The 15,909-nt window shown below is 43.7% G+C and overlaps 1 protein-coding gene across 1 annotated transcript in view; it reads left to right on the top strand.

Annotated features, from left to right (window-relative positions):
* LOC308368753 (signal-induced proliferation-associated 1-like protein 2) overlaps nt 1–10,301 on the top strand; it is a gene marked incomplete at its 5' end in the record, with an annotated part of 61,521 nt that extends 51,220 nt beyond the window's left edge. Inside the window, 3 exons of the mRNA XM_080843007.1 lie at nt 6,902–7,022; nt 7,903–7,984; nt 8,404–10,301. Of these exons, the coding sequence (XP_080699133.1) occupies nt 6,902–7,022; nt 7,903–7,984; nt 8,404–8,550 (350 nt within the window). The 3' untranslated portion in view covers nt 8,551–10,301. The remainder of the gene's footprint in view (nt 1–6,901; nt 7,023–7,902; nt 7,985–8,403) is intronic.
* Between the last annotated feature and the right edge of the window lie 5,608 nt (nt 10,302–15,909).

Below are 15,909 nucleotides of genomic sequence, written 5' to 3'. Positions count from 1 at the left end.
GTGGTGCAACCGTCCGCTGACTCCGGTGTGTGAGTGTGTGAGTCCCGACTTCATCATCTCCGCCTTGGCTGACTTTGAAGTGCGACCCATGCTGGAGTGGCATATGCTGCTGACTCATTGCTTAGAGGAACTCCAAATGACGCTCGCAAAACGTCTGCAGTCCCAGCAGTCGGCTCTTCGGAGTTCTTCATCGTGCTGTTGAGACTTACTCAGCCTCATCTGCTGCGGTTCTGCCTGCCATTCATGTGTGTAAAAGTCACAGAGCATGACCACTTAGGCTGCGTGTTTGAAAAAAAAAAACTAAAGATGGATCCCATTTGCGTTCGTTCTCATTCGGTGTACGGTTGCATGACCGTCTGTTCAGGAAAGCGAATGTGCTTAGTCAAAGACTACATCTGCTTTATTATACAAGGGCCAACATTGGTTCACATCTGAGGAGTGGCCTGGATCATGCCAGAAAATGGCCTTATTTAGTCGGGAATCAGCGGCTTGATTTAGTTAGTCTTCGATACTGCAACTTGATTTAGTTAGTCTTCAATACTGCACCTTTTTGCACCACCAGAGCGCAAGTTTGATCTCTGCCTCATTCAAACGGAAAAAAGGGACGACGTTTGAGTGTACACAGAACTGAGGTTATACCGCCTTACCAAATGACATACATTTAACGTGAACTTGAGTTATATCCGAACACTTTGACGCCAGCATTTTCAGCATTTTCCCAGCTTTCTTACGTCACCTGAGGATTCCAACCCCATCCCCTTCCTGCTCTCCTCCCTTTCCTTTCTCTTTCTTTCTTTCTCTCCCTTCCCTCCCTGCCTCCCTCCCCCTATCCTTTGTCTTCCTGTTGTTGTGGTGCCGGGATCCGTTCTTCCGTTAGGTGTTAATTAGTACGATGCTGAGTGTATTTTCAGCACGGGAGCGAAATGAAGCCATTATCGCAGATTGAGGCCCCAGCACGAAAACCACTTAAGGGAGGAAGGCTGAGCTGGGGCCTGCACCGGCCGTAATTACACATCTCAGGCCCCGGCCCGCTTTGGTTAAGAGCAATTATAGCTGCCTTGTCACCTTTTCACCGCTCTTGCTCGACTTTCTTGGCCTTTCTCTCTTGCAGTCTGTCACTCACATAATGTCTTTACTTTGCCCCATTATCACTTGCACACACTCACACTCTGTCCAACTTTCTTCCTTACGTCTCTCTCTCTCTCCATCTTTCTTTCTAAGGTCTCTCTCTCTCTCCATCTTTCTTCCTTAGGTCTCTCACTCTCTCCAACTTTCTTCCTTGATTCTCTCTCTCTTTTTCTTCCTTAGGTCTCTCTCTCTCTCCATCTTTCTTCCTTAGGTCTCTCTCTCTCCATCTTTCTTCCTTAGGTCTCTCACTCTCCCTCCAACTTCCCTCCTTTAGTCTCTCTCTCTCCCATCTCTCCTCCTTACGTGTCTCTCTCTCTCCCCATCTTCCTTACAGCTTTCTCCCTCTCTCTCTATCTCCCTCTCTTTCCAATTACTCTCTCTCTCTCGCTCTATCTCTGCTACTTAACGGTCTGAATCACCACTTAGTGTCACTCCCTTGACACTTTCTCTCTGTCACATACAACCTAATCTCTTTCTCATACACATTATACTCTTTCACTCTCTCTCTCTCTCTCTTTCTTTATTCATTGCAAATGGAGCCTGGCAAAGTGAGTGCCTGTAGCCTTGTTTTTCTTCTTCTTTATCACAAGTGCAGCAACAAATAAGATCCAATTTGCTAACTGAGGCTGGAGGGAAGTCAGCAAAAGTGTGTGTTTGTGTGTGTGTGTGTGTGTGTGTATGTGTATGTGTGTGTGTGTGTGTGTGTGTGTGTGTGTGTTTCTCTGTGTGCGTGTTTGACAGAGTGACTCGGCACTTATGCAGTCAATCAATCAGAGAGAGCAGGGCCCCTGTCGTGTCTCTCTCTCCTCCTCCACTCCTCCGCTCGCGATGTGCCACTCTTCGCTTCTCGTCTCGCTTCGGCACACCGCTGTGTGTTTGTTTCCACACCGAAGACGACCCACATGCTCCAAACCCACAAAGTAAACGCGCCACAAGGTCAACCAAGGTCGGAGCCGGTATTTTCGAGAGAGAACCTGCTGTTGACAACTCCCTCTCGGAACAACCAGATTGTGACGAGTGGGTGCGAGTCATACCAGATCCCCCCCGCACACACACACACACACACACACACACACACACACACACACACCACTGTCCCTCCCCTCCTCTCTGTTTCTCGCCGTACCAGAGCTTCTGTTTAGCAAGATGCAAATTTCTATTTCAGACAGTGCAAGCTAAGATGCTGGGAACGTGCTAATGACAAAAGACCCCGAAGTGTTAGGGGAGGGTGTTGTCACATCTTGTGCCGTCGTCGCAACACAGTGCTACGCCGCAGAACAAGGAACGTGTGACACGATCCATACCGCCATCAGCTCCATATGCAGGCCATCTTAGCATATCACTTCTGCGCCGTGTGAAATATTCATACATTTACATCTGTTCCTGAAGAAGACCTGATTTGTCCCAAGCAGCTTGCCGTACAATGAGCATGAATGCATCTGGTTGTAATTGTCTATCTGTTCCTGAGGGAGCTATAGTCCCAGTGCTAACAGGATTTTCATATCTCCCCTTAGTCATTCAGCTGACGCTTATATCCCCTGGGTTGCGCGGCAGCACAGTCCCTAAGCTTGTTATAAAAGCCTTCCGTATAAATCCTATAGCCTCTGGGGTATTAGCTCCATATGCTTGTGTGTGTGTATTAGCTATGCTATTAGCCCCATGAGACATAATGGGATTAGTAGAAAGATCCAAAACATCTTCAAGTCTTCCCCAAAACTCTCAAATATATCTATATATATGGGCCATTCTACCGAATTCGTGTAATATGCAGTCCCTCAACAATAAAAACTATTTACAAAACAATTAGGTATTTAGGCATAGATATTTAATTAGAAAATGTTATGGTCTATATAAACCCAATGCATTACATGAGATAGTGATAAGCTAAATATATACAAAATCATCATTTATAGGGTACTTTCTATTGGGAAGTAGCTGTCCCCAACCCTGACATCTAAATTTCAATGCCTTTAAATAACACTTTTCAATTTTTTTAGATTTTTTTCAATGATTTAATTTCAAAGATCTTTATGATTGGGTTGAAACAGAACTTGGAATATTTAGATTTATTGTGGGTTTAATTTTTAAATCAATTTTCTATACTCAAAAAATCATGTCCCTAGTTTTCATGTCACTACCGAAACACAAGAGTTTTAGTCCATTGGCTGAGCCTGTGTTTTAGCCACGACTCTACATTTTTGACCATGCAGTGACACTGCATCTCTGTCCCTCATGGTTGAATGGTAAGTAGCTAAATCCCATAGTTTTTATATAAATGTGTTCCAAAGTCTGAAAATCGACGTGTAACCTTAAGAATTGTCACTACCGAAACGCATGTTTTCTTCAATTAAGTAAACCTTTTGGGGTTTCATGGAAAATCTTATGTTTGTATGTGTGTTCACCTCTTCAAAGATGTGTTTGAAAGCCGTGTGCTTGCTAGAATTCTTTATTTATGCTTAAAATTAGCTAGAATTGTCACTACCGAAACAGTCACTACCGAAACATATGGTAGTGACCTGATGATTTCAGTAGTGACAAAATGAAATGGTAAGTAGTTCAATCCGATCATTTTTTTAATAAATGTGTTGTGTGGACTAAAGGGCGGCCCAGAGCACCTTTTGGAAGATTTTGGGAGAGAAATGAACATCTATCCAACAGTGCAGTCACTACCGAAACACTGGATGTCACTACCGAAACAGTGCAGCACTACCGAAACACAGGATGTTTTGTAAAAAATTAAGTATATTGAGTAATCAACTAAAATGTTATGATACTGATTGGATTAATGTATGTTCAATTTCATCAATCAACAACTCTGGAATCAATATGATCAGTATTTTGCATTTTACAAAGAAATATTGCACTTAGATTTTGATGAATTGTATAAATTGAACTTGAAAATTTGGTAAAAAAATCATTTTTATGGATTTCATTGTGAAAACCTTCAAGAAATATTTGTAAAAATACTCTTCAGAGAAGGGAAGGAAACACAATCTGAACAGGTCAATAATAATACTTTTTTACTATAGTAAATGTGATGTTTCGGTAGTGACAATTTTTGGAAGAGGAAAAACATTCCAACAAATTCTGAAAATACAATATAAAAATTGACTGTTCTTTTACTAGATAAGTGTACTTTAGATATGGTACAATATACATACGGACAAAGTTTTGGGAATAAAACATAAAAAAAATCAAAATATTTCCGACCTGACTTTGCACCAATTCGGTAGAATGGCCCATATATAATATGAAAATGATGTAATGCCAAATGCAAGGACTGTATGCAACTCCATCAGTAACAATTCAGGTTGAATGGTTAGGGAAGGTGTCCAGGTGTTGGAGGAGGGGGGGGGTGTTTGGGGGACACTTCCCTTACCTAGGCACATATACCTCATATATCATCCGCCAGCTCCGTGCTGTTTCTAATGCCCTAAAGAGTATTAAGATATCTTATACAGTAATAAGATATAGAGTATTCTAATGCCTTATACAGTAATAAGATATAGAGTATTCTAATGTCTTATACAGTAATAAGATATAGAGTATTCTAATGCCTTATACAGTAATAAGATATAGAGTATTCTAATACCTTTTTAGAGAAATAAGATATAGAGTTTTCTAATGCCTTATAGAGTCGTAAGATATTGAATATTCTAATGCCTTATAGAGTCTTAAGATATAGAGTGTTCACTATCCTCTCCTTTATCTTGCGTCTGTTCTTTTTACTTTTCCTTTCTTGTGTCTTTCTGGCCTTCAGAGCTGTCCAACGCTCTCTTGTTGGAAGGTAATGCATTTGTGTTGGTCTGATGTGTCCTTGTTGGGGGTTTTGGTTTGCGTGTGTGTGTGTGTGTGTGTGTGTGTGTGTGTGTGTGTGTGTCTAAGGGGATTTGTGGCTGAATGAGGGTGAGTGTGTGTGTAGTTATCACCTCATTGTGGTCGTGGTGTTTGATAAGATGGTGTGAACACCAGCCTGTGGACACCATTCCCATTATTAACATTAAGTGGATGTGTGATCCCCACTGCCCTTAACAAGGGAGGGAGGGATGGATGGATGGATGGAGGGAGGGAGGGAGGGAGGGAGAGAGAGAGAGGCAGGGTAAAAGAGAATGTCAACCCAGATAAGGTGATGGGTTCTATTACTCTGTGTGTGCGTGTCCGTGCGTGTGGGTGCTCCTTTGGTGTGTCGTCTCCCGTGTGTGTTGTTGGTGAACCAGTGTGACATCTTCATCCCTTCACAGGGTAAAGCTGATTTATCTCTGTGTTCTATTTCCCTCCGCTTATCTTCCCGTCGTCTGTGATTTTAATCATTTCGGACCTGGGTCTAGACAACGAGGCCAAACGTCCGTATGAAAAAAGATTATATCTAGGTGACTTGATCCTGCAGAAACAGAAACAGAAACATCTAACCTACTACCAACTGTTACGTTCATTTGAACTAGCCTTCAATTTAGCGACACATTAACTCCTGTTTTAGAAGAATTTGCTTTATCGTCGACCACTAGCTGACACTCACTTCTCTCCTCAGACTTCAGTTGCTATTGGTGATGGTAGTGTTCTGACCCCACTGATTGGTGGCAGAGAGGTTATGTTGTCCACCTTCTCTGTCACTTACAAGGAAGTGCTCCGCACAGGCCCTAGGTCTTGCAGCGGCGTGTGAGCGTAACTATACAGCCGTGTGAGCATAACTATACCGATGTGTGAGCGTAACTATTTTTCCGCTCTGCTCTGCTTTGCTTAGTATCACAGGAGAGTGTGCTAAAACAATCCTGCTCTCCTTCGGCTTGATGTTTTTAAAAATACATTCACGGCTTCGTTTTTTCGTAAGAGTGGCAAAGTGGAGCCTTTTTAACCCTGCTGTCACCCTCCTTTCAACATGTATAATGCAACACTGAAGCCTCGAACATTTAAAGCTGCTACTCCATTATCCTCCCTGATGCTTTTGCAGAGTGCACCAAAAACAATCTCGTTCCCTCATGTTAAAGAACATAACCCTCTTCTTTAAAAAATTTAAATAAATAAAAAAACAGTCTTGTAAGTAAGTCTTTAGCTTGACACTAACATGATGTATTCTTCACTGCTGATGCTGTATAGTGTGTAAGTCTTTAGCACAATGCCAACCTGCTGTATCCTGAGGTGCTGATGCAGGCCTATACAGTCTGCAGGTCTATAGCCAGATGCTAACGTGAACCATCTCGTAATGCTATATAGTCTATAAACCTTTAGCCAGATGCTAACGTGAACCATCTCGTAATGCTATATAGTCTATAAACCTTTAGCCAGATACTAACGTGAACCATCTCGTAATGCTATATGGTCTATAAACCTTCAGCCAGATGCTAACGTGAACCATCTACTAATGCTATATAGTCTATAAACCTTTAGCCAGATACTAACGTGAACCATCTCGTAATGCTATACAGTCTATAAACCTTCAGCCAGATGCTAATGTAAACCATCTCCTAATGCTATATAGTCTTTAAACCTTCAGCCAGATGCTAACGTGAACCATCTTCTAAAGCTGTATAGTCTATAAACCTTTAGCCAGATGCTAACGTGAACCATCTTCTAATGCTATATGGTCTACAAGCCTTTAGCCAGATGCTAATGTGAACCATCTTCTAATGCTATATGGTCTACAAGCCTTGAGCCAGATGTTAACGTTAAGCATCCTCTGATGTTTTATGATGGTCTTCAAAGTCTTAACCCTGATGTTGATGTCAAATACCCTGTGCTGCTCATGTATGCTAACAAGCATGTCTGCTGTTTCCAGACCAGAGCGCCCCCTCTCTGAGCTCGCTGAGTGAGGCCGAGCAGTCCAAACAGGCACTGGAGACGCCCTCCGAGCTGAGCCACGGACCGCACACCAGAGGAGGCCCGGCACTGGAGACAGGGTAAGCCTAGGGACGAGGGGGGGGCGGAGCGGGGTAAAGGGGACCCCACAGCAGGTTCCCTCTCGGGGTTCTTAACGTAGATGTCTTGTAAAACCCATGTCTCATTTTTAAGCATTATCCCTTTAATTTTTTCGAGGGGGCTACTTTTTTCTTTTCATTAACCCTCTGGAGTTCTTTCCTGGGGGGCTTAACGTAGATGTCTTGCCGACACTAAAGCCCAATCCCTTGTCTTATTTTTAACCCTTATCCCCTTTATTTTTTCGGTGGGGCCACTTCTTTCTTTTTTTTCTTTTCGTTAACCCTCTGGAGTTCTTTCCTGGGGAGCCTCTGGAGGGTTCTAATGCCTTGCAAACACTTAAGCGGAACTTGTGCGTGATTCAGCTTGTCATGTTTGTGCCGCGTCAAGCCTGCTGATGCCAAGGCTGCGCTGGTGACGCTAACCTAGTTTGATTCGGCGAGGGCCCCGGTGTGTGCAGTGGCTGTGATGTGTGTGGAGTTCTGGCTGTCTTGCCTCTTCCCACTCTCTCCCTCCGCTCTCACACTGTCTATCGCTCTGTCTCAAATCATAGACCAACTAAATCATATACGTTTATATAATATATATATTATATAATTATAAATGTAGTCTATAATCGTAAACACTTTATTGGCATGAATGAGCCACTGCAGTGTGTCCAAAGCCAAGTGGGGAAAGGGGAAAATAACATGGCATCTGTAAGGTTCATAGTTTTATGTTGCATTGGTTGTGAGATTTGAAACAGAAATGCTGACTAGATACATCAGTGTATGACTCCCTCTCTCTCTCTCCCTCTCTCCCTCTCCATCCCTTCATCTCCCCCTCTCTCTCTCTCTCTCTCTCTCTCCCTCTCTCTCCCCTCAGGGATGGGTCCCCCACCTTACTCACTGGGAAGGTCAATCAGCTGGAGGTGATCCTCAGGCAGCTGCAGACTGACCTCAGAAAGGTAAGACTTCAGCACAGGCACCCCAGAGTGACTCACCGTACCTCTAAACTCCACCGATGGGTTGAATGAAGCAGAAAAGATGTATCTGCACTCGCCACCAATTTCAGCCTCAGAATTTGATGCAAATAAGGAGCAACACACTCACACAAAACAAACAAGTAAACAAGCAAACAAGCAAACACACACACACACAGTGAGAATGCCAAGATGGTCTATTGTAGGCAAACTGATTTAGACACACACAGACACTTGGTAAATTAGTCTGCTGCTCTTACTGGGTCTGTCATGCCAGTAGGCAAATAGAGAAGAAGAAGAAGGCACAGATTGCTCATAAAATTCTAGAATGTAACCACTGTCTGTTAAAAGTGCTCTGGGTTCTAACGCCGCCATTTTGTGTTTGTTGTGTTCGTCTCCTGCAGGAGCAGCAGGACAAGGCCATGCTGCAGGAGCAGGTGCAGCACCTGAGGCAGGACAACATGCGCCTCCACGAGGAGAGCCAGACGTCTGCCGCCCAGCTGCGCCGCTTCACCGAGTGGTTCATCAACTCCATGGACAAGACCCCCTGATAAAACAGCACAAATGACAATTAACACACAACAAATAAACACACAAACACACAAGAACACTACACAACACCAGCACCATGCCACTCCCAAACAACCTCCACCTCCTCGTGGTTCCTCAACTCCACGGACAAGAACCATAAACCACGAACAAAATGCATAACACGAAACTACATTACCCAACACCACGCTAAACACCCACCCACCCACCTGCAGCCCCCCACCCACTTTCACCTTTAGCTCTAAAGGAAACAGCTGTGCTACTGTATCTGGACTGTTGATACAGTGGAGGCTAATGCTAAGTTAGCATGTCCACCCCACCCTCTCCCCCTCTAAACCCCACAGTGTTTGGATGCTAATGCGAACACGCTTGCGCTGAGTCATCGTTGCGGACTTGGCGAGGCAGAAAAAAATGAGGAAGATGAAGGAGGAAGAGGAGGAGAAAATGGACGCTAAAGGGATTGAACAACGGCTACGCTGGGAAGACCGTGCTTTTCACTTGGACAGTTCTTGCTTGCACTGCCAGGCACGATGTATACAAAAGTGGAGATGAGGAAGAAGAAGAAGAAGAAGAAGAACAACAACATGAATATGAATGTAACTGAAGACATAGTCATAGTCACGCAAGCATTTAAACCTGTGGCCTCCTTGATGAAAATACTACGAACCATTTGAACCCTGGATTTGTCTAGTCCTTTCTTCCTTTGTGATGGTTAAGTTACGAGATAGCCAGGTCCTTACCTTTGTATTTCTGAGATGCTTTCCTTGTGTATGTGAACTCTCTCTTTCTCTCTCTCTCTCTCTCTCTCTGTTTCTCTATCCCTCTGTCTGTAATTAGTTTTGTACAGTAAGAAATAATTTGTGATTTCCGAGTCCTAGCAGCAATAAGTATGGTGAGTGTGTAGTCTCAAAACTGTTCTATATGATTACTAGCACTGACTGTGATGTTGTCAAAGATGCAGTTGTATTCTGATATATTTATTTTGCAGAAGTTAAGAACAGAGAAAGCCCCAACGATGTGTGCCTGAACTAGTCAATGGTCACGTGGATGGATAGTGGTTTTGATTGTTCTCTCTCTCTCTCTCTCTCTCTCTCTCCCACCACTCATTCTTTCCCCCTGCTCCTTCTCACTCCTTTCTTCCCCCCTTCACCCCCCTCTCTCTCTCTCTCTCTCTCTCTCTCTCTCTCTATCCCCCTCTTTCTTTCTCCTTTCCCTACCACATGCCCTATCTATGGTGCAGTTTTAGCCGACTTCAGGGTGTCAGTTTTTAGTTTTATCCCCCTTCTGTCTCTCTCTCTCTCCTCAAGGAAAACCTGTTCTTATGTGGTGTACCGAGAGTATGACGAGGCGCGAGGCATACGTCTCCTCAGTCCCATGCCAAAATGTGTTAGTTTCTGTGTAAAGTACCTCAGAGAAAACAAAAGTCAAGTGTCTTTTACTAAGCACTCTTACTCCAAGCTTATTTAACCCCCCCCTTCTCGGATTTACATAATCGTTTTGTTTTTTTTTCCGCACTAAAATAAGATATTAACTGTCCAGCATTGGCTGTAATGTGTATAGAACCTGACCCCATGAGAGAAATATATATATAAAACAAATTATAACTGATTACTGGGTACTTCTGATGTTTTTTTGGATGCTGCTAGACGTTGAGATTTCTTTCTTTTTTTCCTTTTTTTTAAGGTCTTGGCAAATGTTTTGGTTTTGTTTGAGATGGGACAGCAAAGAGTTATTTTGTTGTTTTGTTTTTAAAATAAATTTAGGATGTGGAATAAAATCACTGGTGTGAAGAGTGTATGTACTACTGTGTTGGGGAGGATGCTGGAATCCATACATCTATAAAGAGTCCACTACAACAGACTTATGAGAGGTAGAGGATACTTAATTTTCATGAATGAACTATCTTTTAGACGTTTTAATACCCTGGCAAATTAGAAGTCCTAAAAGTCCAGTAAGTGTTAGTTATTGACGTTCAATTCAATTCAATTACATTTATTCGTTGCGCCAATAACAAATGAAATTGTCACAAGGAAAAAAACTCTGTTTTAACAGGAAGAGAAGAAACCTTGAGCAGAACCCAACTCTCAGGGGGGGGGGGGGCATCTGGCTGGATAGAGCAACAGAAAAGAGGGAGGGAGGGTCAGGAGGACTAGGAGGAAGAGCGGAGACATTCAGCGGCAAGCAGATGAAAACTTTCTTTTAGTGAATGTGACTTTTGGACATTTGGATATTCTGGTAAACCAGAAGCTGTAAAAACCAAACTGAATGTGGAGTGAATAGTCGTAGGTGTGTCAAAGAAATCAGTACTGTGTCCCTAAATACTGCATTGTGGATTCCCAGGAGCTGTTGCTGTTGTCCGTTCCAGTAGTTGCCTAGAATGAGATATTGCATAATGTTACCTATGCTTTGTTCTCGCAGGCAAAACACACGATTCAGTTTTGAATAGAAGGCCTGAGCCAAATCTGCTTTTTGCAGCAAAGTAAAGTGATGGTGCACTATAAAAAAAGACAAACTAGACTTGGAGAATATAGACTGCATGTACTAGGATGCCAAATAACTGGGTCTATGTAAATATCGCTCATCCCAGAAAAACGGGACCCCTGCACTAGAGAAATACTGAGCCTTATTTGTGTGCATTATTTCAACTCTGGCTGGTGACACCTCAGGAGATGCTGTACTTCCGTACCAAATAAAGCCTGCGTCAGCTCTGTTTAATCTAGTCTCGGGGGCAACAGAACACGGAGCTCTGGGTTGCAGCGAGAATAATCCTGTCCCCCTACAGAAGCTGAGGTCTGAGAGGGAGGAAGGCGTGCTCCTGCATACTTCAGCGAGGCAGTTCCTCACCACACCACACTACACCACAACTCACACAAAGCATCTACACATCGCAGTTTTGGGAACATTTTTTAAAAGGGAGCATCCTGGCACAATCATTTTGGATTCTCAGTATCCAGTTAAAAATTACATTTTTGGGAAAATCTAAAAAAAAAAGGACACATCCTGCTACAATAATGTGGGTTCCCCTGTATGGCTGCATCCCGGTATATCTGCATAAACATGCAAGAACCACACAGTAAATGGCAGAGGTACAGGCAGCTCTTGCAAAATATATTAAATAGTAACAAACTTTCGTGGATGTTTATGAAAAGGTATATTAGAAAATGAAAAAGATGGAATGTGCATAATTCTTTTCCTGACCCAGACGTTGGGACCCCCCACTGTGAGGGACTGGGCGATGCACTCCCACTGAGACTGACAGCATTTTGATGACGTCATAAGAAATGACATAATACACACTGGCATAAGTATTCCGATGTCGACTTAAGGCTATGACTCAACAGCATTCCATCCACAGGGGACTGGAATAAATCCAAGCAATTATCTCGTCTTGTGTCACATTCCAAAATGTAGTAAAAAAAAAAAAAAAAAAAGATCTGTCTCCATCTTGGCAAAGAGAATGATGAATGTCGTTACACAGATTAGATGATAGACAAGATTGTAATGCTTTTCCCTGATTTTCAGAGCACTGACTTTGCCAGAGGAGTCATTCCAAGTCTGTTCACAGTGAAAGTATTCCATGTCGTTGTTGTAGTACCGATGTTGGAAATAAGTCTCTTTTTCTACGGTATGGCACACTGAGTGCTGGAAAGTGCTATTCTGCGATATGAACCTTCAGTACAGGCTAATGAGGCTATCGTAACTAATAGCTCACTAACTGTAGTGTATGGTGAACTATCGCTAAGTGTTAAAAGGTGCTACTCTACGATATTAACCTCCAGACAGGCTAATGAGGCTATCGTAACTAATAAGTTGCTAAGTGTAATGTATGGTAAAGTCACATTATCCACCCTGTGAACTCACAGTAAGTGCCCCTGGAACCTCCAAACAACTTTATTATACTTTTCCCTGTTTATAAAGCGGAGACTGTGCCAAGAAAGGCTCTCAAATACTGTATTCCATGTCACTGGTGTACTTCCAATGAGTCTGTCGTCACTAATAGGTCACCTACTGTTTACTAGCAGGCTGCTCACTGAATGGTAAATTCACATAAGCACCCTGTATGCTTTGGGAAACGGCACTCTACTCAAACCTCCACCATCACCCTTTTACTTTCCTCTGCTTCCATATTTATCTCCAGGATCGAAACCCGGTGCTCTCAGAGCTGAAGTAGACCAGACCAAGCAGAGATGGTTTACACCCATCTAAGCCATGTCTCTATCTCTCTCTCTCTCCCTCGCTCTCTCTCTTTCTCTCGTCCTCCTTGCTTGGCCTTCTACTTGTGTACTTGTGTCTTCTCGTCTTCTCCAGCATGCTCCATCGTTCTCTGTGGCTTTTCATTATTGATCGAGCACTTTGGTAGCGTAGAGTAGAGTATGGGCCACCTTTGCATGACATTGTGCGTCTTTTGAAGCTTTAAGAGCTCGGGGGGGTTACACTAAAAGAGTGACACGAATTGCCCCCCAACCCCCCGCTACTTTGGTGATTCTACATGAGTGTTCCTCATTGGGGGCGGGGGGGTTGTGGCTCTTGCAAAGATGCTCTTCGCAAGGTAAGCTTTTTTCAAGGCCTGTCGATTCTTGAAGCTGACGAGCCAAGGGTTTGAAACCCGTTGGGGGTGGGGGGGGGGGTGTCTTTGAGAAGTGAAAGAGGCAGAGAGAAAAAGAGTCAAACTACTTTTCCCAGAGAAGTCAATAATTTATTGAGTCACCCGAGTCGCTGTTGTTTTCCATCGCAGCGACGGGAAAGATCAAAGCGGAGAAATCAATGGACTCTGTCCTCTGCGTCCTCGGTTTTGACGGAGTGACAGGAACAGGAGGTATCCCCCAGAGACAGAGGAGACAAAGGACGAGCCCACCCCTTCCAATGCGGTCACACTGAGACCACTGAAACAGAAGAGAAGCAGGGTAGAGGTTTTTGTGTGTGCGTGTGTGTGTTGTGGGTGTGTGTATGTGCACGCATGTGTGTGTGTGTGTTTGTGTGTGCGTGCGGGTGTGTGTGTGTGTTTGTGTATGTGCATGCATGTGTGTGTGTTTGTGTTTGTGTGTCTATCAGAGACGCGTCAGAGTGAAAGACGGCGTGTGTCTGTCACACAGGTCATTTGTGATGACAGTGTTGGTAACACACTCCGCTCAGGTTAGTGGAGATGTGCGTAAGTCAGTCAGTCAGGCAGGCAGGCAGGCAGGCAGGCGGTCAGTCAGTCAGTCAGTCACTGAGTTTCTCCCTAGGGATGGGCCTGAAAAGTGTTGACATACCAGTGAAACAGAAGAGAAGCAGGGTTGTGGTGTGTGTGTGTGTGTGTGTGTGTGTGTGTGTGTTTGAGTGTGTGTGTGTGTGTGTGTGTGTGTGTGTGTGTGTGTGTGTGTGTGCATGCGTGCGTGCGTGTGTGCATGCGTACGTGCGTACGTGCGTGTGTGTGTGTCTGATGTGTGTAGCGTGCAGGCGCGTGTGTGAAGTGTGTGTGATGTGTGTGTGAAGTGTGTGTGATGTGTGTGTGCTGTTGAGCTACCAGTGAAATGTAGACTAATTGTGGGTGGGGGCATTTACAGCTTTAATGGCTTTTGAAATCTGATCTGAATGCCTGCAGCAGGCAGGGCTCGACAAGGACTGGACATGTTTGGCTAAACGTACGGGGACAAGACACTGGGTCTTGCCAGAAAAGCCTGATGTAGTAACCCTGTAACGATTCGTTTTCAACACACTGCTAGGCCGTACATTTTATCAACTTCTCATCGTGGAGTGCTAAATTAATATCTGACCCTACAAGTCTAGCACTGTGAGGTGTTTTAGAGAAGGCTTTTCAGGCTGTTGAAGACTGTTGAAAGATGAAAAAAAAACATGTTTGTTGTCCAATTTCCTGTAAAGCATTGCCAGCAGAAAGTGAATGACAACTCATGTTGCGAGACCATGCTGTGACCCCATTTAACATCTGCCTGTCAACTGCAAAATTGTTTTAGCAAAGGCTTTCCAGACTGTTTGTCTTGTGTCTTTAGTAAGGTTAAGGCTTTTTGGCCTGTTGAAGACTCCCTTGGAGGTTCTACTACTTTGAACTCCTGTCTATAGAGCATCTTCAATGGGAACCCCTCCCCCCCTCCATTTGTTTGTTTGGAACTTTTCAAAGTTCGTTTTTTCTGCTCCTTCGAACACTATAGCCATGGAGTACCTTCAATAGCAATCTCCAAACAGACCCCCCCCCCCCCTCTCTCCTTCTTCTGTTTTGATCTTTTTAGAGAGCACTCTCTCTCTGATGGCTCTTGTGTTCAGAAATGTCAGGGGCCATATTTGGTCTCAAAATAATGTGACGCTTAAAATTGTTAAACAAAAAAAACTTTTAGAATAGCACCAAATACCGGCAGCCCTTTACTTTCTCTTGACGGAAAAAATAACAAACTGTTTTTGACTTCCATCACTCGTCACTGTAATCGTAGGGTAGAAAATACAAACAAAGTAACAAAGTAAAATTGAATTACAAAGCCGAAAGCATTTGAGATTTTCCACAAAAAAAACGATGGAATGAAAACGATTCCTGCCAAGGTTTTCAGCCTCCTCCACAAAAAAAAATCTGTTCTGTACTACAAACAAGAGTAACAAAATAGCACACAATCATGCCATTTTCCCCAAGGCCAATCCCATTCACAATAGAAGCCCGACTGAAATATTTAGTTTTGGGGATGGAATGAGCGAAGCCATGATAAATGATGTGATGTTTTGTGGAGGAGGATGATAATGGAGTTCATTTGCAGGTCACAGTGGGTTTCTCCCCCACTGACAGTGATAGCTCATGTATACAGTTGGAGAGAGCGTGACTCATTAAGGTCAATAGGCCCTGTTTATTGAGTGTGTGTGTGTGTGTGTGTGTGTGTGTGTCTCTGTGTGTGTGTGTGTGTGTCTGTGTGTGTGTGTGTGTGTGTGTGTGTGTGTCTGTGTGTGTGTGTGTGTGTGTGTGTCAATAGGCCCTGTTTATTGAGTGTGTGTGTGTGTGTGTGTGTGTGTGTGTGTGTGTGTGTGTGTGTGTGTGTGTGTGTGTGTGTGTGTGTCTGTGTGTGTGTGTGTGTGTGTGTGTCAATAGGCCCTGTTTATTGTCCGTATGTTTTGGTGATCTTGACTGGGATCTTCCCTGATCGGGAGTCTCTGTGTTCATCGAAGTGTGTGTCAGCCATATGTCTGTCTGTGTGTTTGTGAGTGTGTGTGTGTGTGTGTGTGTGTGTGTGTGTGTTTGTGTGTGTGTGTGTGTATTGCAAATATGTAGTGCATATATTTGAGTCTGCATGTGTGTGTGAGAGCTTGTGTTATTGGTGCATGTGTGTGTCTGTATGAATGTGTGTCAGTGTTTGTGTGAGTGTATGCCTGTGAGTGTGAGTGTG

This window comes from Sprattus sprattus (assembly GCF_963457725.1).
Source record: "Sprattus sprattus genome assembly, chromosome: 1".
NCBI lineage: Eukaryota > Metazoa > Chordata > Actinopteri > Clupeiformes > Clupeidae > Sprattus > Sprattus sprattus.
This window is presented reverse-complemented; position numbering and strand designations above follow the sequence as displayed.